General features: G+C 35.0%; 1 protein-coding gene across 3 annotated transcripts in view; it reads left to right on the forward strand.

Annotated features, from left to right (window-relative positions):
* The window catches only part of ZFR (zinc finger RNA binding protein), a 69268-nt gene that overhangs the window by 36748 nt on the left and 8281 nt on the right, over positions 1 to 24239 (forward strand). For 2 of the 3 annotated variants that reach the window (XM_087815317.1, XM_016224315.2), the window contains 8 exons: positions 1216 to 1335; positions 2253 to 2398; positions 6141 to 6303; positions 7534 to 7739; positions 8568 to 8718; positions 10233 to 10374; positions 15183 to 15280; positions 16142 to 16237. In XM_087815317.1, the coding sequence (XP_087671443.1) occupies positions 1216 to 1335; positions 2253 to 2398; positions 6141 to 6303; positions 7534 to 7739; positions 8568 to 8718; positions 10233 to 10374; positions 15183 to 15280; positions 16142 to 16237 (1122 nt within the window). Of the gene's footprint in view, positions 1 to 1215; positions 1336 to 2252; positions 2399 to 6140; positions 6304 to 7533; positions 7740 to 8567; positions 8719 to 10232; positions 10375 to 15182; positions 15281 to 16141; positions 16238 to 24239 lie in introns of those variants that run through there. The other variant, XM_087815318.1, reaches the window with a different exon arrangement.

The following is a 24239-nucleotide window of genomic DNA, read 5'->3' on the forward strand; positions in this document are numbered from 1 at the left end:
GTGTAAAGCAGCCCTCCATTGATTTCGTAGGCATTCCTGTATCTTTCACCTGTCCTGAACATAAAAATTTAGAAAATCATGAGCACCAAAAATTTTAACAAAGCCAATATTTCTTTTATTGAACAATTACTTAGTTTCGTGTGTAAAATAAGGGTTGTTAATTTAAAAGACACTGTTTATTTGGTTTTTCAAGCTGATTAGAAAACTATTCCTGTTTTATAGACAAGTAAACTCAGTAGATGGAGGAGTGAGGAAACATCAGAGTGTCTTGATATAAATATTTGCTGTTAGTAGAAAGACTAATAGAATGATGTAGCACTATTCTTTACTCTTTATTTTAGAACGTATGTAAGTTCTATGAACTTCACTGTTTATATCTGTAAAATTTGGCTCCTCCCCCAACAAAGTTGTGAAGAGTAAATGAAATAAAGTACCTGGCATGTAGGTTTTTGGTAAATACTTGTTCCTTTATCCTCTTCCTCATCAGGGTATGTTGGGTTCTTTGTTTACAAGGTGGAAACTGGTCTATGCTGCTTTTAAGTAGTTCACACCCAATTTTAATTTAAAAGAGTAAGATTTGGTTATCTGAAAAAGTATATACCTCCAGAACACCAATCTCCAACTATAATAGTTAACTAAGTAATCCTAAACTTCAGATAGATGCATTCAAAGCCAGTCTTTAAAGCATGCCCTAACAATTTGAACATAGTATTCATCATAAACTTCTTAGTAACATTCTAGTCTCTTGTCTTCCTAACTGGTTGTACAGTTAGAAAAAATTGACATTGATTTTCCATAAAGTTACATGTATAAAATCTTAAGCTTTGTAGAAATTTGTATACCAAAATAATATCTTTAATCATCTTTATCTTCATCTCCAACAACAGTACCTAGTATTCAGTAACTGTTTATTAGAGAATTTATGTATTCTAATTGCATTTAAATGTTTACATATAGACAAAAGTATTAAATTACAGTTAATTACAAAAGCAAATACATGCTAACATGTATGCTAATGCTCCACAGTTTAAAAATTCTTTGTTTTTAGAGATCATCCTTTTTAAAAATTTTAGACGTTGCCCTTTTTTTCCTTCTTCACTTCAAACTCTAATTTTTCACAACATTACTTATCAGAGAATCTGGGAGGCCATTTGAATGAAATCTTCAACTGTAGCATTCCCATTATGATTCTTGGATTTTTTCCCCCACATCAAGGTACGAAATGATGAGGGAAAAGTAATTCGATTCCATTGTAAATTATGCGAGTGCAGCTTTAATGATCCCAATGCTAAGGAAATGCACTTAAAAGGGCGAAGACACAGACTTCAATACAAAGTGAGTAAAAATTTCAGCTTTTTTAATGTTTTAGACAGCTTGGAACATTCTAGATATAAAACAAAGCATCTAAGCTAACTCACTGAATCCATGAATTCCTACTCTAAGATTAGCATACTCTGTCTCACTTAGATTCAGATGTTTGTTTTTTACTGATTAGTTATACTTAGGTAAGAGATTATAACCATATTTCATCATTCACAGTGATTGTAGCTAAGTGGTAACATTGCTTGGATCAAGTAATCATGTAAAGATAATTCTTTCACATAATAAAGTGTTTTGAAAGAAGTGTCAGGTCTCCATTTGCCAACTTTATCTTGGTAGAATTCGCACTAACATGAATTTTGAGATAAGGAATTCTTCATTGAAAACACTTCAAGCGTTAAGGTAAATAATACATACTGTATGTAAAGTTTTTAATTAGACAACTAATCTAATGCATTAGATCCATGTTTTTTCTCTTATAAACACAGGGGGTGAAAATTAAAATAGTCTGTTAAAGGGCAATACTTTTTTATGAAAAGAAACTTTCTTTTTTTAAGAAACTTTTTAATATCACACTCAGACATTTAGAATCATCTGTTTACAAAAAAATAAAGTTGAATATCCATTAGTCTCCTAAGGATCTCTTCTATTGGTCAGCACTAAGCCATGTAGTTTTTACGAACTGAGTAAGTAATTTGAAACTTGGAAAATTAAGAATTTTGGGGGTGGGAGGGGAAAATGAATGTTTTATTAATGTATTCTGAATCTTTCCTCTGATTCAATTTCTATGCTGAATTTACTCTTATATAATAGGAAATTTGCAACTAAAAAGCCTCTGTGATGAAAGAATATGTGGGATTGTATGATTTTTTAAATGTGTAGATTGTTGAAGGGGGGTGCTAGTTTTTGAAATGTCTTGTCTATATTAACAGAAAAAAGTCAATCCAGATTTGCAAGTAGAAGTAAAGCCCAGTATTCGAGCAAGAAAGATTCAAGAAGAGAAAATGAGGAAGCAAATGCAGAAGGAGGAGTATTGGCGAAGACGAGAAGAAGAAGAACGCTGGAGAATGGAAATGAGGTAATAGCTTTAACTTTTAGTAGCATGATAAGTGGTTCGGCCTTTCTTTAAAAAAAAAAGGGGGGGTGGTATTCTGAGTATGGGACTCCCATTCAAAGCAATCCAGATTTACTTAGTGTACTTCTAATTTTCAGTTTTCAGGAAGGTCATAGGTAAGTTATTGGCTATTCTAATATTTGACCATGGCCTTGGGAGTAGGAATTATGTGGTTAAGTGGTATCTTGTATGTATTAAATATATGAAGAAATAGTTTAATGTTATAAATAAATGCCTCAGTTTAAAACAAGCAAAGTAGAACATTTGGCTACATGCTAAAAATATTGAATATAAGATTTGGGAGAGCCTGGCCTGCGTGGCTCAGTGGTTGAGCATCAACCTATGATCCAGGAGATGGCGACTCTATTCTCGGTAAGGGCACATGCCCGGGTTTCAGCCCGATCCCCAGCAGGGGATGTGCAGGAGACAGCCCATCAGTGACTCTCTCATCATTGATTTTTCTGTCTCTCTCCCTCTCTTTTCCTCTCTCTGAAATCAGTAAAGACATACTAAAAAAAAAGATTTGGTAGAGTCTAGACATCTTAGTGTTTTTTTAAAAGAAAGTTAGAGGCCATAGGGAAAGAGAAATGAGAAACATCTTCCATAGAGATCTTCATTTTAAGGGACATACCTTTAAATGGTACAATTCACATATATTCACTTGTACAGCCATCACCACAATCAGTTTTAGAACATTTTCATCACCTCCCCTAAAAAACCCAAGAATCAATTAACAGCCACTGCCTATTTTCCCCCCATCCCCTCCCTCTACCCCTAGGCAACCACTAATGCACTTCTCTTTCTGGATATTTGCCTATTCTGGAGATTTCATATAAATGGAATCATACAATAGTTGCTATTTTTTGTCTGGCTATTTTCACTTAGCATAATGGTTTCAAGGTTTATGCATGTTATTGTATATGTCAGTACTTCATTCCTTTTTATGGTTGTACCACATTTTGTTCATCAATTGATGGACATTTGTATTGTTTCCACTTTGGGGCTATCATGAATACTGCTGCTATGAGTATTTGTGTGCCAATTTTAAAATGTAATTTCAAAAACTATGAACAGAAACATAATATATGCATATTTTATAACCCACTTTTTTCATTTACATATCAACTTTTTAAAAAATTAAGCCAGACCCTGGATGGTGTGCTCGGTAGTTTCGATCATCAGCCTGTGCACCAAAGGGTCGCTGGTTCAATTCCTGGTCAAGGGCACGTACCTTGGTTCTGCAGGTTTGCTCCCTGCCCCTATTTGGGGCACATGTGAGAGGCAACCAGTCAAGTAACTATATTTCTTCCCCAGAATCATGAGAATGACATTGTTTTATATTTTTGCAAATCTCTTTAGTGTCTGATTTAAAAAAGAAGGCAGCATAGGCCAGCCAGGCATGGCTTAGCGGTTGAGCATCAACCTAGGATCCAGGAGATCGAGGTTCGATTCCTGGTAAGGGAACATGCCTGGGTTGCGGGCTCCATCCCCAGTTGGGGGCGTGCAGGAGGCAGCCAATCAGTGATGACTCTCATCATTGATGTTTCTCTCTCTAGCCCTCTTCCTCTGTCTGGAATTAATAAAGATATATTTTTTAAAAATAAATAAAAGGCAGCATAATTCTCATATCTACATCTATGTTCAGTATATCATGATACCACATTTTGCCTCTGGATAATTCCATTTTACACTCATAGGAGAATGAGAATGGAAAAGGCAAAATAAATGTATTAACATTATTATGAAAGTAATTTTGAAGTTAGTGATCCCTTGAAGGGGTCTCAGGGGCCATCTGGGGTTCTTGGATCACACTTCAAGAACTGCTGCTATAACTTATTTAAATCTCTGCCAGTGGGCCCTGTCTGGTATGGCTCAGTAGGTTGGGCGTCTTCCTGTGCACGAGGAGGTTACTGTTTCAGTTCCCAGTCAGGGCACATGCCTGGGTTTCGGGCATCCCGGTGGGGGATGTGCAGGAGGCAGCTGATCAATGTTGCACTCTCACATCAATGTTTCTCTCTCTCTTTCCCTCTCCCTTCCTCACTCTCTAAAAATCAATAAACTATTCTTTAAAAAAAAAAATTTCTGCTAATGAGAGAGTGAAATATGAAAACCATTTGTGTTTGTATGACTTGCAAATTGAATTTTTATTTCATGCTTGACTACTTATATTTCTTCTGTGGTAAATTGCCCATTTATCTTTCTGCCTACTTACCTGTTGACTCATAGACATTTATGTTGTAGATATTAAGTCATTATTAACACGTTACTTTTAAATAATTTTTATTCTCGTTTGTGTATTGATTTTTTTTAAATGTATTTAAATCTACCAGTCACATTCTTTATGAAGTTTCTTCCTTTGCCATGCTTTGGAAATTCTTCTCTATTCCTACATTATGCAGTTATTTTCTCTTCGCTGATATATTGTTTATTTATTTAAGCACCTACATGTACCTGAAGTACTCGGCATTGAGTGTGAATTGGTAAACAATGGATAAAGTTCCCTGCCCTTATTTAACTTTTTTAGTAATAACTGTTTGAAACTGGAATGAACATAATTTATCAAAGCCTTCAAGCTATTTTTATTCATTTTCTCTCAAGGCCTAAATAACATTGACAGTGTTGTCCTAAGTTGGATGACCTAAAAAAAAGCACTGCTTATTCCCAATCTGGCAAAATTGGTAATTTCTACAGTGCTACTTGAGAAGCATACCTCTCACATTTTGTATTAAATAAATTTGTCTACTAAAAGCTTATTGTTAACAAAAATTTTCTTTAAAGACATGATTTCCCTTAGGAGTTACTGTTACCTAGTTTGAAGCTGAAAGTGAGAATAGAGCTGAAAGAGTAAGATGATGAAAAGTTAGATTCTGTAAGTGTTGACCATTAAAGCAGAGACTGTCTACTAGTTGTCCACAGTTCAGGTTCAGCCCATGGGTGTTTTATTTGGTACACATGGTATTTTAAAATCTGAACTAACACTTAAAGACCAACCTCAACCTTTAAAAGACATTTAAAAACATTAGAATCCTGGTGACCTTGGGATTACATATATTACCTTACAGCAATAATTAATAGGAGCCAAGTCACAGCTGTTGTCTCTAGCCAGAACATGTGACTTGGTACTTTTACCATAGTCTCCATCACTCATAATATTCCCAGGAATGAGACAGGATGTGAGTTGCCATTTATCATTGTCTTGTACTGTTGTTCCTCATAGTAGAGAAATGTCTTTGTTTTTACCTGTATCATAAATGGGAAAATTAAAGGTAGTTTTAAGAGGTTCTCTCTAAGGAAAAAATAGGAGAGAACACATTTCTTTGGATTCATGAAGAAATTCCTAAATGTTTGCTTTGGATCTTCTACATACACACATATTGGTCTGGACACTTTAGGGAGGCGTTTAAGTTGACAATTTCTCCCTTAAAGAGGGAGCAGTTGGAAGGAGCCGAGGATTCCAGTGCTTGTTCTGTCAACTTTGACCGCAGACTGTGAAATTTTGTTTTGCTTTTCTCCCTGTATTCTCACCTTCTCTTTTCACTTCTATTCACTCCCATTTGCTTCTAAATGAAAGCAAATAAGGGAAAGTCAGTTACAGTAGGGAAAAAAGGAAGGCGTCATCAAGGCTGATTTGAAGTTCTAATAGCTTTTTATGTGATTGTTTATGTCATTTTCCTGCAGGCTTGTAATGCCCCTCTCTGTGTTTTAGACGCTATGAAGAGGACATGTACTGGAGAAGGATGGAGGAAGAGCAGCACCACTGGGACGATCGCCGCCGAATGCCCGACGGTGGCTATCCTCACGGTCCCCCTGGCCCGCTAGGCCTCCTCGGAGTCCGACCAGGCATGCCGCCTCAGCCACAGGGGCCTGCAGTGAGTGTCCACTTCGTTCATGTGGGGGGACAGTGTAAGGCTGGTTCAGCATTAGAAGATAACAGTTTTGGGGGGCCAATTCTTAAACTTAATCATCTCATCATCTTGCTATAAATTCATCTGCTTTAGAATTTTTTCTCCTTTTATTACAGGTTCTCAGTGCCTGTCTTTACGTATAAAGGGTTCATAGAATTTCCATGAGTCTTTTCTTTCAGTATAAGCTAAATGGGAATAGAGCTTCTTTGTCAACATAAGAGATTGTCTTGCCTTTGTTGTTTAGATTAGATTAGCAGGAACTGATTTATCTTTCCATTACCAGTGGTTTAGAATATTTTTTCCCTCTTCAAATCCTGACCATCTAAAACCTACTACTACTGAACTGAGTGCAAGATAAGGGGTAGTACATAAGTAGTTCAAGATTAGCACCACAGTTGATGTATTAGGAAAATTCTAGGAAATATCTACATCTTAGAGTTTGTGTTCTGTGGAATCTGGGTAAAAGAAGAGACATCTAGGGTGTGAGGAACATTTCATAGAAGTTCAGACTACAGAAAACAAAAGGATCTTTTTGTTGGTTTTATTTTCTAGAGAACACTTAGAAGAAAACAGCAAATTCCTCCTTTTTAACCTATTCTCTTGCTCATTTGTGTTTACACAGAATAAGCATCAGTGAAACATTTTATTATAAGCAAAAAATATTTTCCGAATCACTGGTTTTTATAAATTTTTTTTTTCCCCAAACATATCTTTATTGATTTCAAAGAGAGGGAAGGAAGAGGGGGAGAGAGAGAGAGAGAGGGAGAGAGAGAGAAACATAAATGATAAGAGAGTCATTGATCGGCTGCCTAGCCCGCAACCGGGGCATGTGCCCTGACCGGGCATCGAACCCCGATCTCCTGGATCCTAGGTCGATGCTCAACTGCTGAGCCACGCCCGGCCAGGCAGAATCACTGGTTTTTAAAATTGAGTAAAAAAGTATTATAACTTGAAATGGTGTGTGTTATAATTTTACTTGTTTTGAGGCAAAGTATGTATTTTACGTAGTATAATTTTCCATAGTTTTTTTTTTTTACTGAAATGGAAAAAAGGAGAAGATAATTTTAAATGGACATTTTGCATAATTGACTTTGTTATTGAGAAGATAGAATGAAAATATGTGTATTTTATAAATCATAGGTTACTTTTGCTTAAGAAACTTTTTTTTAAATGAAGTAACTTTTTTTTCTGTAGCCTTTACGTCGTCCTGACTCATCCGATGACCGTTACGTAATGACAAAACATGCAACCATTTACCCAACTGAAGAGGAATTACAGGCAGTTCAGAAAATTGTTTCTATCACTGAACGTGCTTTAAAACTTGTTTCAGACAGTTTGTCTGAACATGAGAAGAGCAAGAGCAAAGAGGGAGATGATAAAAAAGAGGGAGGTAAAGACAGGTGTGTCTTCAAAGTTATGTACTTTGTATATTTTTGCTTTTCCTTACATGGCCTTACACTTGAAATAAAAGTTACAAAGACTGAAACTCTGGTGTGAATCTACATGCTTATCATGCTTGGGTATCTGATGTATTCAGCTGCTTTTTGCTAAAATGAGAAATACTCAATTTCATACAGTCTCCAACCTTGTAAATTTACACATTTAGTTTAAGTTTATATAAAACTATTTTTATATACCTGTGATGCTCTCAACAATAAAGACAAACTTTAAAAGAAAAAATAATAATAAAAAATAAAAGATGTTTTAAAAAAAACAAAAACTATTTTTAGTCCATTTTCAAAGCTGCGTTTGTAGTTTTTGAATTGCATTCATCTGCTGTTCAGTTTTTATTGATTGCTTCTGTCCCACATTCAGTCTTTGTTTTAGCAACTTCTTTTTCCTTAATGCATTGACCATAAAGCATGAATAAACCCAAGGTTTAGCAACATCTTTCCAGTTTTGCATTATGACCTTTTAACTTTTCATGGTCCCTTTATTTGGAAATATTTTTGTATTATATCAGTAATGACTCTTACTCTAATTTGTAAAATGTGACACAGAAATGTTAATGTTCTATGTTTTTCAGTTGTCCCTGTGAGAACGTAACTCTTGACTTATTTATCGATTTTCTATATAAATGAAAGGTCCTTCCAAATATTGAATGTTTTTATACTGTAGTTGATGAAAAATTTAATAGTACAGAAAGTTATTCAATTTACTATTGTGTGTTCAGAGACTATCATTGTTCTGGCTGAAAAGAGAAATGTCATAACTTGATTTTACTGCAGAGCTTTAAAAGGAGTTTTGCGTGTGGGAGTATTGGCAAAAGGATTACTTCTCCGAGGAGATAGAAATGTCAACCTTGTTTTGCTATGCTCAGAGAAACCTTCAAAGACATTATTAAGCCGTATTGCAGAAAACCTACCTAAACAGCTTGCGGTAAGTATTATGGAAATGTTCATTTTTACCCCTTGCCTGGTTCAGAAGTTTTTGGCAGAACTAACTGTGCTTCAGCTTAAACCTAAGCCAGCCCTTAAAATTTTGGCTTTACTTTCCATGTTGAGTTTTATTCTTGGTTGTGCAAATTGATAGAGCTATCTTCTACTTTGTCTTTTTTAGGTTTTATAGTGCTTGTATATGGCATGAAGCCATCTTAGGGATTTATTTTAAAATGTAAAATTGCATGTCCTGTTTATGTTCTTTTTCCAAGATTTGAATCATCCGAGAGAAAGTGATTTTTTTAAACAAAGACCATGTATAGCAAGCTTAAATTTTTAAAAATCATGAACCTCTTGCCTACTTACTTGAATGCATGTTTTTAATAAAATATGATAAAGTAATAGTCTTTCTGATTTGAATTTCCCCAGTTTTATTGTAGTTATTTTTAGTTTTCTACATGTTATAATGGTAAGAATTACTTCTCTGGTGTCCATTAAGTCATGGCACAATACACAATTAATAGAATATCTCCTTTTGGTCCTACAAATGCAATGTGTTTTTTTCAATTTTGAATTTTTAAAAGTTTTATACATTAACTTGTTAGAATCTAAGGCTGAGATTTAAACTAAAGATTCCTTGAGTAATTTAATGTATAAAACTTATTTCAAAATCTAGCAATTTAATTAGGCATTCTAAATCCAAGAATTGACATTTTATTGGTAATGTGTATTGTAATGAATCAGAACAAATAGTAAGTGACCACAGCAAAGCAACTAATAGCAAAGGAATGATGAAGCATGCTATTGAGCTTAAGTTCTGACAACTCTGGCACTTACTGTTGTTTGCTTTGTATTACTGTTGTTCCAGATACGAAGTTTTTAAGTATTAGGAGCCAGCAGAATTGGCATTGTCTACTTCTTACCTCTCTGTTGAGGCTGCTAGGACAGTGAGGAGAGCAAAGACGTTTGAGGACCTTGAAAGAATTATGTAAACTTACAAGAAACATCTTGATCCTAATTGTGGTGCTTATTAGTAAAACCACAAAGCAGGAAATGTTGTATATTAACTAAATAATTAACAGTTAAAGTGAAAAGCAGAATATTCTTTCCAAATCATTCTGTACTTATTATACAAGTGGATAAGCAAGAGAAATAGAATTCATCATCATCATCGTCATAGTTAACATTTATATAATACTTATTGTGTACCAGGTAGGCACTGTTTTAAGTGCTTCATATAGTTAATTCACTTAATCCTCCAGTGATCCTATAGGATAGAATTACTGTCCTATTTTATAGAAACAGGTATAAGGGAATTCAAAGAATCCTAAAAGGAAAGTGGAGCGATAGTTTAATGATATTTTCATTTAATGCAAGGCTTCTCCAGGGGAGTAGATATGACCTAGTCCTTATAAAATGCTTATGGTAGTGAGAAAATGAAAGAGCTGTGATGAATCAGCTTTGTCTGATAACGTAAAAGGTCCAACTAATTTCTTATACTCTTCATTTATATAGGTTATAAGTCCTGAGAAGTATGACATAAAATGCGCTGTGTCTGAAGCGGCAATAATTTTGAATTCATGTGTGGAACCCAAAATGCAAGTCACTATCACCCTAACATCTCCAATTATTCGAGAAGAGAACATGAGGGAAGGAGGTTGGAAAGCCATTAAACATTCTACTTTTCTATTAACTTTTTTTTTTCCATTTACCTACTCTTTAAGATGGCATTAAGCCCTAGAAGGCAACATGCTGGCATTACATATGAATTTGATAGATTTGATTTAACATAGCAACCAGTTTTACTTAAGATTATTTCCCCGAAAGTAAATGCTCTTTTTAGTAATGTACTTTTATATAAAACACTCATGGTATTATTATTGATTTTCTTGATTTTTTTTTTTTTCTTTTCTTGCTAACCTCAGATTTCTGGAAAAAAAAAGTTCAAAATTATTCTTACCGACATAGTCACGACACATGAAAAAATTAAATGTTGCTTCTAAGGGACCACAAATTTAACTTCTTTTAAGAAGTTCTTGTTCTTGCCTTGTCTTAGAAAAAAAGACAAGAGTTTCAGAAGTAAAATTGGTTAAACACTCATAAGTTATATTTTTAGAGACATTGTTATATGTGTGATCATGGATTTGGCTTGTCCTGTGGTAAAAATATTTCTAGTTCTCTGAGGTTGTTCTTTGGTTTGGAGCGCTTTTGTAAATGCAGAGTATCCTGTTGCACGTAGATTTGGGCATTTGACCCCACTATTATACTAGAGGTACTGAAAAATAAATGGTGTAGCTGTAGTTAGTGAGTTATAGTACAATTCAGGATTTACTTTACTTCATTATAGAATATGAAATCCTGCTGGTGCCAGCAATGTTGCTTTAGGGACTGTTCTATAACATTTTCAAAGCTTCAAAAGCTTAAGCCAAAAAGCATGGTCAGTGTCTGCCATATGTTGGTTCTGTTGTTTTATGGGTCAGATAAAATTTACTTTGTTTCCTTTCATGTTGTTTTTGTACATCCTAACTTGTTGATTATGGAGTTATAGTCTACACTAGTATTTCTTTGTGATACATACAGGAGAAAAAAAATACTATATATTGAATATTGAAATTTGTCTAAAATAGCATCAGTAGGCTCTCAATTACTGTCAATTTAAATTTGTTTTCTTACAGCAAAGCAATTTTTTTTAAGGCACTGGGCTTTCTACAACCCAGAAAAAGAACATTTTATTTGAAACATCATTGGGAGACTTGTCTAATTTTGCATACTTTGTGTATACACCATATCAGGACTTGTGTGTTCTATAAGCTTTGCATCTTAAAAATAAATGAATTTTATGTAAAGAATCTTTTATATGAACATGAATTTTCACTCAAGGCCTGGCCATGGATATTACCAGAAAAGCAGTTCCTGAGTCAATCTGGTCAATTCATATGCAGCATATGACTCTTGGGATTGGGGGAGGAAAAAATCTTCTAACATAATATAAGTAAAAGTTGCTATATTTAGGATGAAATTATTCTTGTATAACCTTTTAACTTTATTTCAGAGCATATTTTGTCCAATTATATTTAGCCTGTTTAATTTGTGCTGTATCAAGTCATTTTATGTTGCAAAAGTCTAAAGTCAATGGTATCATATTTGTAGTAGAGTGTTTAATAACCTATCCCTTTTAAAGGAAACAAAATTATATTTTTGTCTGACCCAGACTTGATTTAGAATTATTGTTCTGAATTTCATAAATATTATGTTGAGAGAAATGATCAGTCCAAAGTTGAAAGATTATCCTTCAAGACACTGAGCTGAAAAGTTGGATGTGCAAAATGTAGAAACATTGATAGTGTTCCTTGCTGCAGATAACTGCAGTAAACCATGTCTTTAGCTTCATTATGAAGATTGCTTCTTTCTTGCTGCAGAATAACGGTATGTATTGTCTCACTGCAGCTCCCAATGCTCTGTGTCTTAAAATCATTTAAAGCCTATAGCTTGCTTTGGGGAGTTAGTACAGGGGGTAAGGAAGGCTTTGCCGGAAGAGCGATTGTAAATCATGAGACTTGCGCATAGTGTGGTAACCTCTTTAATGCATATGGTCCTATTTAATGCCAAAAATTATTTAAAGGAAATTATTAAACTGCCCAAATAACTGTTAAACGCATGATAGAGCTATTTTATGGTACTGTGTTTGACAGTTAAATATTAAGTAAACGTTTAATTGACTTGAAGCTTGAAATGTTCAAAATGCTCTAACCCTTGCTACATAGTGTTTTCTGCAGCAAGTCAAGTATTGTGTGTGTTTTTTCCCACCTGTAGCTTATCAGGCCCGGTCCAAAGCCTTCTAGCAGAGGGGATTGATTCCTGTCAGGGGTTGCTGCCAAGACATCGGAAGGATTTTTGACCAAGGTTTTCAAAAGCTCAGTGTCACACCTGCCATTTGATTAAGAAGAGATTTTGGATGCAGAGCCTGGCATTTATTGTCCTTTGTGTGGCTGTCTTGTTTTGTCTTTGTGTCTTCTAGATTTGAGCAGTGTTCACACTAGTTTTTAAATGGTTGGGTGGATTATATATTTTACATAACCATGTTAATATATTCCCATTAACTTTTAATCATAAAATAGTGTGGACACAGCATGTTTTCTAACTGGTGATTAACCCCTTAAATTTTATGAAATACATTCTTATAGGTTAAGAATTTTCCTTTTTTAAATAAATTTACTGACTTTTTTGTTTTGTTTTAACTGGGTATTAGGCAACAAGTATGATTTTAGTACAGTATATCTAAGGGGTTAATCTGCTTGAAATATAAAATGGGTGCAAAAATCCACACTCTCAATCTGAGAGAAATTTTCTAGCTCTTAATTTGTTTTTAAATTGCAATAGGTGTCTTGGCATCTTTGAAATTATATCATTAACATTTTCAAAGTTATGAATGCTTATATGCAAAAAGGAAATTTTTCTTACATATTGGAGGAAATAACATTCTGAATTAACATTAGAAATTTCAGAAACATTTTTAGAAAGAGATTGCACATTGTCACCTATTTGCGTTCTAGCTTTAGCAAATAATGTAAATAATTAGGGACATGAAAAGAGGGTCTTTCCGCATGTTCTGTAACCCTGCTTTGAGGAGTGCGGGTTTTTTTGTTCTTTCTTTTTTCCTTCCTTTTTTCTTCCACAGTTAGCTGTGCTTTCCTGTGTTTCTTATCTCAGAATAGCCCATTTCTTACGTTCAATATATTTCTGGATTCGGTAGTTGTTCTTGCAGGTTTTGAGATTATTACTTTTAAAAAATAATATTTCTGCCTTGATATTTTCCTCTTTTTAAAAAAAAAAAAAAAATCTTGATTTCAGAGAGAGGAAGGGAGAGGGAGAAACATAGAAAAATCACTGATGAGTCATTGATCGGCTGCCTCCTGCAGGCTCCCACTGGGGATCAAGCCCACAACCCGGGCATGTGCCCTGACTGGGAATCGAACCACTACCTCCTGGATCCTAGGTCGATGCTCAACCGCTGAGCCACGCCTGGCCAAGCGATATTTCCTTTTGAGAACCCAGATTCCTCTTAGTGTTCATTCTCACAAAACCATATAGTGTTCTTTTATTATCTGTAAGTCTCCCTTCTAACCTGTCTTCTGAAAAATCTGTGCCATCTGATTATTGAGGAGTAGGAACTAACAACAGTATGAGCATATAGTCCAGACCGAGCATAGAATTTTGTATGTTATCTATTCAAAATATGGACAAGGATCTCTTAAGAGTTCTGAATGGTCATATAAAATATGCAGTCAAGTAACTTGCCCAGAGTTGCAGTAGTACTCTTAAAATAAAATCATCTTTAACTTTTTCTTTTATCACATATTCTTTTTCCCTCATCCATTTGGCACCCTCAATGATTTATTACATTATGTCCTAACTGTCCCATAATTTTGGTGTTCTTTTGCCAGAAGACTTAAATTGAATAGATTACTTGCCGGTATATAATTTCCCTGTAATTTAGAAAATATTTATACGGTTAAAATCACCAAGAGTTGTGAATTTGATGGACTTAATTGCTATTTATTTGTGAATAGTTTGATTAGCAAACTGTTATATTTAAACACATTTTACACATATATGTTTAGGTGACTATAAAGCTGGCCTTCCAGCTACTTTCGTGAATATAAAGTTAACTACTTGTCCTGGTTTAGGTTCAGATTTCCTTCTCAAGTTTTATGTAGCTCATTTATGTTTTAATATAATAATCTGATTAAAATCAATTATTATAACCTTAGACCTTATATTTATCATCAAAGTGTTCTGCTTACTCCATCTCTTCTATTTCTGTGCTTACTCTTTAACCATGCTAGTTCCTTTTGCCATTTTCTGTTACCCATTGTTTATCTCTAGTTATTTGGAACACTTTATGGGAACTTTGAATTTTAAAAGGCATTTCTCATATTTCCTTACAATTAATCCCCTTGTGGAAGAGAAAGTATTGAACTCTTAGAAATGCCCATTTTTGCCTCTTTATTTTTTTCTATGGTTATTACTGTGTTGTCATTCCATATTTATCATTAATTTTTTGCTATATTAGCTCCAAAATAACCTATGGCCATTTAAAATACTGAACAAACTCAGTAGTGTATTGTACATTCTCATTTATTAAGGTGGATTTTTGTGGTCCCTCTTGTCTTGTCATCTTTGTGCTGGTGCGCTGTGTCCAGTAATCCTTCCTTTTTATTTTATTTTGGTGGGTAGGGTTTATATTCTCAGAAATTATCATATTTCTGAATTAAGAATTTAAGTCTCCTTTTGACCGTTGTGTTGGAATATGTAAATTTGTTGAAAATAATTCCCTGGGTACGTTAAAGTGTTGATCAACTCTCAAATGGCTCGTGTGACACTGATGCTACTTTAAGGAAGTGTCTTGCTCACCTGGTCAAACACCCATTCCTCACTGCATTTTGCCAATTCAATCCATTTTAGATGTAACCTCGGGTATGGTGAAAGACCCACCGGACGTCTTGGACAGGCAAAAATGCCTTGACGCTCTGGCTGCTCTACGCCACGCTAAGTGGTTCCAGGTTCGGAACATCATTTTACTTTTTTATTGTAGCCTTATGAGAGAGTAGTTCAGTACAACATGTTTAACTGTGTTTAAACATTTCAAAAGATTGCCCAAGCAACACTATTTTAAATTAAATTTCAGAAAATATGTTAACATAGAAAGCTGGTTTTGAAGATCTGCATATTGCAGTTACTATTAATTTGACAATGAACTTAGGTTTTGGGGGTGTTTTGTAGTTTGGGTTATTTTATTTTTATTTTTATAGCTATATTTAAAGTTGACTTGTTTAGGAACATCACATGTTTGTGTATATATATTATATTCCATAAGGCTGCAGATTAACTTTGCTTTAAATAATGGAATATGTGTTTAAAGCTTTGTGTATAGTTTTAAGATTCCCCCCCCCCCTTCTCTAAGTTAATAAGTGTAGGGAGTGAAAGGTGAGGAAGCAGCTGTTTGGTTTAGTGACTTTGCAGTCATGCAAAGGCACAGAAGGGAAACCAAACAGATTTCCTTAACCTTTCAGTCCCTAGACAAACTTTTTAGCTCTTTACTTTTTCTTTTATTTCTAATGTAGGCAGATTTTTTTTAAGTTTATTGATTTAAATGATTACAGGTCAAGGTTCACAGGGTATCAAGAAATATTATTCTTGTATAATCTGTTTACTTTGACCTAAAATACCAGCTTTTAAATACTAACCCTGGCATAAAATATTGCTGTAAATGGCAGCTCATTGAATCCAATGTCAAGTGTGATTATTTTTGTTTTATTTTTATCTGAGCTTCCATTGAACAGTGGTATTTTAACTTTTTTTCATCAAGGGATATTTGTAGTATTTCTAAGATTAATTCAATTGGTTTTTGTGTTGCTCTCAAGGCTAGAGCTAATGGTCTGCAATCCTGTGTGATTATCATACGTATTCTCCGGGACCTTTGTCAGCGAGTTCCAACTTGGTCTGATTTTCCAAGCTGGGTAAGTAGTGTGTAACTGTATGGTGTCAAAAATGAACATTTAGGAAATACTTTTGCAGTTCTTATAATTTCATCTTATACTTTATTTTCATTTCCTAAATACAGTTTCCTCTTCTAGTGAGAAATCCTGGGGGAGTTAGGGTTTTTAATTTTTTGAGAATTTAGTATTTAAAGAACTACACTTGATGGGGTTTTATTTTGTCTTTTCCTTTCCTTTTTTTGTTGGTCTCACAGTGACAGCAGTTATTAATTGGCTTTTACTATATAGCAGTACAAAAGACTAAAAATGAGCTATTAATCTCCCTTTGCAGGGTTAATTTCAGAGAGAGGAATAGAGAGGGAGAGAGAGAAATATCAGTGATGAGACAGAGTCATTGATTGGCTGCCTCATGTATGATCCCTGCTGGGGATCGAGCCCGAAAACGGGGCATGTGCCCTGACCAGGAATTGAACTGCGATCTCCTGGATCCTAGGTCAATGCTCAACTGCTGAGCCATGCCAGCCAGGCAAGGTTAGGAATTTGAAAAATTTAGAAATAAACATTATTCAGAAATAATATATGTAATGGTAGAACATTCAAATAATGCAGAAAGGCACAAAATAGGAAGTGATTAAAGGCAGATTATATCTTAACAGTTTGTTGTGATTTCTTCCAGGGGTAAAGGGCATGCATATAGGTTTTTATTTTTATATATGAACCTTTGATATTTGAACCTTTTTGGTTCCTGAATAGAACAAATTCAGACAGAGGGGTTCATTGGAAAATATAGTTGAACCCTTTGATTCCACAGTTGGGTTGGGTTAGTGAGAGTTGACTAGCCAGGGTTACCTAAAGTCAGTCTTTCCCTCCCTCCCTGCCTTCCTCCCTTCCTCTGTCTCTCCCTCTCTCTCTTTCATCCTTTCTCTCTCTCTGGAGGGGTCATGCTATTTACATTATTTGCATCCGCCCTAACAAAGCGAATCCTGGGGCTCTTTGAGAAGGGCGTGTCAGGTCTGCCCCATTCTCCACATTGCATACGTGGCATTCCCTCTGCATGATGTGCCATATTTTATTTAACTGGCATCTATTTGATGGATATGGGTTGTGTGTAGTGTTCTGCTATTAAATGTTCATACTGTGGTCAAACTTTTGTGAGTATTATATACGTGATAAATTACTAGGGCTGGAATTCCAAAGTCAAAGAATATGTGCTAATGGTTCCCCAGAAAGTTGGATTAATTAGAACTTCCAAAAACTGTTCAGATGATTATTTCCTTCATACCCCCATTAACTGTGGGATGTTATCACTTAGTAACAATATAATAAGTCAAAAGTAGTGTCTCATTTAACTTAATGTTTCTTCGAGTGATTGCTGGCATTTGTAATTTTTCTCTTTAACTGCCATTTCCTTTGTTACTTTTTTAAATTTATATTTCTGTAAGAAATTGACTCTTGTATTGAAAGTTGCTTTTTTTTTTTATTATTTGCTTTTCAACTTTATGGAATTTTTGCTACATAAAAGTTTTTTTTTTAAGTATATTTTTATTGATTTCAGAGAGCGGAAAAGAGGGGGGGAGAAAAGGGGGGGAACATCAATGATGAGAGAGTCATTGATCGGCTGCCTAGCCCGTAACCCGGGCATGTGCCCTGACCGGGAATCAAACTCCGATCTCCTGGATCCTAGGTCAATGCTCAACTGCTGAGCCACGCCCGGCCGAGCTACATAAAAGTTTTTATATTTTATTATTTATTTTTAATCCTCACCCGAGGACATCTTTTCCATTGCTTTTCACATAGAGTGGGAGGTGGGGGGTGGGGAGAGAAACATTAATGTGAGAGAGAGACATCGATTGGTTGCTTCCAGTACACACCCCAACTGGGGCTAGGGATCAATCCTGCATTCGAGGTACGTGCCCTTGGCCAGAATCAAACCCAGGACCCTTCAGTCCGTGGGCTGACACTAACCACTGAGCAAAACTGGCTAGGGCAAAAGTTTTTAAATTGTTACAGATTCTAACTAATCTTTTATGACTTCTGGGTTTTGTATTCTGCTTACAAAATCCTCTTGTATTTTAGGTTATAAATCAGTTCACACATGCTTTCTTCTAGAGCCACACACACACACACACACACACACACACACACACACACACACACACCACCCCCCCACCCCACCCCACCCCCCACCCCCAAGCTAAAAGCTCCTAGAAAGATGTATTCCAACTTGCTAGTGGTTGTCTCTGAGGAGTGAGAGGAAGGGGTGATTGAAATAGAGAACTCTGTTTGGTTTTTACAAGGATAAGATATACATCTATTGCTTGTAAAATTAAAAATCAATTTTAAAATTATAAATGCCAGACCAATTGCCAACTATTTCAATGTCATTTAACAATTTTTTAAATAATGATTATCTGTGTTCCCAATCCCCAGCTTGAAATACTATCATTATCATAAACCAGTGGTTCTCAACCAGGGGCAGTTTTGCCCTCTAGGGGACATTTGGCAATGTCTGGAGACATTTTTGGTTGTCAAAACTGGTCATCAATAGCACTGAGGTTGAGAAACCATGTCATCAATCACAGTTTCACTTTTGTGGGCCTGTTTCTGCAGTCTTTTATTCCTCAGTTTGCTTTCTTCTCTCGTACTAAACTCTTAATTATTGGAGCTTCATAGTGTGTTTCAAAGTTTTAATTGTCCTCTTCATGATGTTTCCTCCCTCTCCATTCTCTAACTCCCATTATAAACTCCATTTTGCACAGAGGAATTTTTTGGCTCTCATATGTTTTTTTTTCCAAATGAACTTGACTGCCATTTTGTTCATTTTCTCCAAAGTTCTATTGATGCTTTCTAAGTAGGACTGCATTGAATTAATAATTTGGGAAATATCATCACTTTTATAACATTAACTCTTCTTAACAAAAAATATGGGATGTTCTACTTATTTAAATTAAGTTTATGTACCTATTTAGATTTAAATAAGATCTGTGCAGGTTGTTTTTGTTTTTTTGTACTTAAGTATTTTATCTCAGAGTTTTTTCTTACATTGCATTTTCTGGTTATTGTTTATATATATAAAAGCTATTTGCTTTGGATATTAATTTTGTAAACCACCACTTGGCTGTATTCCTTTATTTGTAATCATTTCTTTCATGTGATTCCCTTAGATTTTCTATTCTTAGAATCATATCTACACCCTGGCTAAGCAGCTCACTTGGTTAGAGCGTCATCCCAATATGCCAAGGTTGCAGGTTCGATCCCTGGTCAGGGCACATACAAGAAACAACCAATGAATGCATAAATAAGTGGAACAACAAATAGGTGTTCCTCCTTTCCTCCCTCCCTTTCTCTCTCTCTGAAATCACAAATAAAAAAAATGTTTATTAGAATCATATCTAAAAGTGATACTTAGCCTTTCTCCCTATATCTTTCCTTCTTTTTCTAACTTAATCGATATTCTACAACAAATATGGAATAAAAGAAATAATACTTTCCTATGCATGTTATGTTCCTAATTGTATTGAAAATGGTTGTAGCATGTTGAGTGTATTAGGCATGATGCATGGCCTTGAGATACTTACTTTGTCATGTTAGAACTAGTTTGCTAAATAATTTTGAATCAGAAATGGAAATTAAACTTGATCAGATAAGTTTTCAAGGTTTATTGACATAAGTGTATAGTTTTTTTTCTCCTTTAATCTGTTAGTATTATATATTATACAAATAGGTATTCTCATATTTAGTTACATTTGCATTCCAGAGTTGAGTCTCATATAGTACATGTTAAGCTCTGTTTGCTGATAGTCTACTTGGAAATTTTTCAGTGTCATAACATAATTTTTTGTAGTTTTATTTTTGTCCTCTTGTTCAGATTTTGAATCAATAATGAACTAACTATAAAAACAATTTGAGTCCTAGCCAGCTAGCTCAGTTGCTTAAGAGTGTTGTCCCAGTGCACCAAGGTGGTGGGTTCAACCTCCAGTCAGGGCACATACAACAAACAGCCAATATACATAAATACGTGAAACAACAAATTGATGTTTCTCTCTCCTGTCCTCTCTCTCCCTCTCTCTCTTTAAAAAAATTTAAAAAAATGTTTTTTGGAAGCTTTGTTCTTTCTCTAAATTCTGAAACTGTTTTAGTGGCATCAAAACCATCTGTTCCTTTACAGTTTATAAAATTCACGTGACATCCATTCCCAATCCTTTTTAGGGATAGCGTTTTTTAAATGTCTTCTTTTGTGACTAATTAATCCATTTTTCTCTCTCCTGAGGTTAATTTTGGTAACTTATATTTTTCTAGGAAAATCAACCAATTCTTCAACCAGATAACTCAGATTTTTATGTAGTAGAGATTTGCTAACAGGGTTTTTTAAATACCTTGCAACATATTTATGATTACTTTTTCTGGTTTTAATTTTTCTTTATTTGATTAGACTAGCAAGTAATAGCAGTTGCCATATAGAAGCAATGACAAATGGGTATTTCAGTATTTATTTGTGATCAGAATTCACTAAATTCTTAATAGATTTTAAATATAAAAAATAAGCATTACAACTTCAAATGTTAAAAATTTGTAAAAATACAAGCATCGGATATCATCATTCTGTTTTGTGCTTCCTTCAACTTCAGTTTCCTCATACCAGGAGCTTTTGAACCTTCTTCTGTTGTAGTAAATCCAAGCTTCAATACTTGTGAGGATGGTCTCTGAAGCCTCTCCTTCTGGGCCACTTGTGGAGTCTGGAAGTCCAATATGTGCATGTGGCCCTGCTCTGCTCTACACCTTATTTTTCCTCTTTACCAAAGACAGCAATCAACTTTATAGAGCACTCTCTCCTTTGAGGGTGTAGAGCTGCAAGAACTCAGTGGAAAAGAGAGGGCGAGAGGGTGCGCAGGTGAAAGGAGCTGTGGGGCATAGGCCATGGCAGGGCAATGATGGGGGAGAGTCGGGAGGGACGAGCCAAGCTCCTTACTGATCTTGGAAATCATATACACGTGACATAAAGTACACCAGTATTTCTTTCAGTAGTTGAAAACACACCAAAATGTCAGTCTTTTGACATTTAAAAATTATTCCTAGTATTGTATTTTTATATTTTTTTAGGTAGTGGTTTATTTTATTTTTTTCTTCCCAAAAAATCAGCTCTTTGGATTATCTGCCAGATCTATCATTTTCTTCTTTAATAACTCATTAAATTCTGATTACTGTTTACCTTGAGTTTATTGTTTGTTGTTCTTTTACAGACTTCTTGAGTCGGATGCTTGTTTCATTCACTCACACTTTAATTATATAGAGATTTTAAAACTGTAAAGTCAAACATATTTTTGGCTATATATGTAGTATTTTTCTCTTTATTTTTTATGCTATCTAAAATGTGATTTAATATTGTCTTTAAGCCAAGAGTGGTTTTGAGGGAATTTTTTAATTCTGTGTGATTGAAGGAGAGTGGCTTTTCCTTTTGTAGATAACTTCTAGTTTGTATAGTAATGTAATCTAGTAAATATATTTTGCTGTTTTCAGTTTCTTAAATTTAAATGTTTTCTTAGTGGTCTAATAATTGTACAGTTTTTATAAATGGGCACTTAGAAGATGTGTTCTCAACAAGTTATAGTGTGTAAATATATACCTTTTAGCTCAACTTCATCAGTCATTTTGTATCTTCTATATTCTTACGTATTTTTTGGTCTACTTCATCTGTTCATGAACTGACTAAAGTGAATTAAAATCTGCTACTTCTGTTGTGTTTCTGTTTCTGTTGTGTTTCCTACACCCTCTGCTTTATTGTTTTGTTGCAGTGATTTTTTTTTTGGACACTTAGGATAGCTATGTCGCGAATTTGAACATCTTGCCTTTCTAAAGGGCCCCTTATTGAATACTTTCTGACGTGAGTTAATAAGAATTACTCATTTATTAATATTGAAACTAGCTTTCTTTTTGTTAACATTTGTCTGCTATGAGTTTTGTTCATATTTTTGTTTTTTTCTCTCCTTTGCCATAATTCTTACCTTTTCCTTTTCTTTTTTTATAAATCTCTTTTCTTCTGATTATTTAGACAACTATTGCCTTTCTAATTTTTTTTTAATATGTCTTTCTTGATTTCACAGAGAAGAAGGGAGAGAGAGAGAAACATCAATGATAGAGAGTCATTGATCGGCTGCCTCCTGCATGCCCCCAGCTGGGGATGGAGCCTTCAGCCCGGGGATGTGCCCTGACCAGGAATCGAACTTCGATCTCCTGGATCATAGGTCAGTGCTTATCTGCCGAGCCAAGCTGGTCAGGGTGTGATTATTTCTTTGGCAGTAACTTGATTTTCAGCTATGTCCTAATCTTCTGTGCTATTTATAATTCATTTATTCTATAATAATGTTATTTTTCATTTCAATTTTCTGTATCAGCTCTGCAGTCTTTTCATATCAACTTTGAGCTCTTAATTTTATTGGCTTTTTGTACTCACCGAGATTTTTATAACTCACCCAGCTGGTGTGACTCAGTGGTTGATTGTCGACCTATGAGCCAGGAGATCACAATTCGATTCCCGGTCAGGGAATACCCCTGGGTTGCAGGCTGGATTCCCAGGAGGGGGTGTACAGGAGTCAGTCGATTAATGACTCTCTCTCTCTCTCATCACTGATGTTTCTCTTTCTCCCTCTCTCTTCCTCTCTCTGAAATCAATAAAAACATTTTTTTAAAAGATTTTTATGACTCACAACATTAGCAGATTATATCTTTATTCCCTTAAGATTCTCCAGATTGGATATTTTTAATTGACATTATTTTTTAGATCAGTTTTTGGTTCATAGCAAAATTGAGCACAGTACAAAGAGATGCCACGTACAGCCTTCCGCTCAAAAGTTCACAGCGGAGCAGTACATTTGTTACAAATGATGAGCCTACATTAGCACATCATTATCACTCAGAGTTCATAAAGAATAGATTTTTCATCTATTTTTTATGCTTGTTCCACCCAAATTCCTTTTTTTTTCTTCATCTCATTAGTGCTTAGCATTGTCAGTTCCTTTACAATATCAGCTTTTTGTGTTGAAACATCCAAACAATTGTTTTGAATCTGTGCACACATTTTTAAATGCCTCTCCTTTATCTTCACTTATGAGATCTGCTTAGAGGATTGCTTGTGGAAAGGAGTAGGGTTTGGCTGCATGTAGCCTTGTTGCAGACATGGATTGTGCTTTCTCCTGTGCCCTGATCAAATGTGCTGTAGTACTCTATGAGTTGGGTTCCATTGGCACACCTTTAGGCTTCAGGTTTCCAACCCAGGACAGACTCCTGGAGCCTTTTCCTATGCAGAATCCGCTGTATTTTTTTCCTGAGCCTATTCACCATCTCAGAAACACTTTTCATTTCTCTGAATCAGCAGGGGGTCGGGGTATTTGAAGATATTTTGGGAGATTTGTTTTGAGAGTTCACAGCCATCTTTGATATATCACTTTTTCCCTAACTCTTAGGCCTTTGGAAGATACTACCTTATTTATGTTTTCTTTTATCTACATGTTTGGCAAATGTCTATTTATTGTTACAGATAATTAGATGTGGATAATTAGGGTTCTTCTACCCTTCCCTGCCTCACTTCCACAGAAATTATTTAGGAGGGTGAATTCTATTACTTTGCTTTTCTCTGGTAAGGTATTAGGTGGTCAGAGGGGGGTTTTACATTTAGGAAAATTCTCTTGAGACTACCTACAACATGACTTTTTATACCTCTCCGAGTTGGGAAGTTCTTGGTGAAATTTTTTTTTATTTTTTTCAGTCAACTGCCAACACCACCCACGTCTTCTCTCTAGAAAGCCAAATGAGGAGCTATGTGGAGAGTTGGCCAAGCCACTCAGTTTCTTGGAAATGTTCTTTCACTGGCCTTTTCCTCTTTTTGGTTGAAGCTGTTACAGTTTTGCTTGGGTGGCAGTAGGTGTGTGTGTTGTAACATATTTCTTAATCATAAATCTTCAGTTTTACTTTAGCATTCAGGTTACTTTATCTGAATAAATCTTAAGTAACAATGCCTGCTTTTAAG

The sequence above is a fragment of the Miniopterus natalensis genome, chromosome 3, assembly GCF_054644295.1.
Source record: "Miniopterus natalensis isolate mMinNat1 chromosome 3, mMinNat1.hap1, whole genome shotgun sequence".
Taxonomy (NCBI): Eukaryota; Metazoa; Chordata; class Mammalia; order Chiroptera; family Miniopteridae; genus Miniopterus; species Miniopterus natalensis.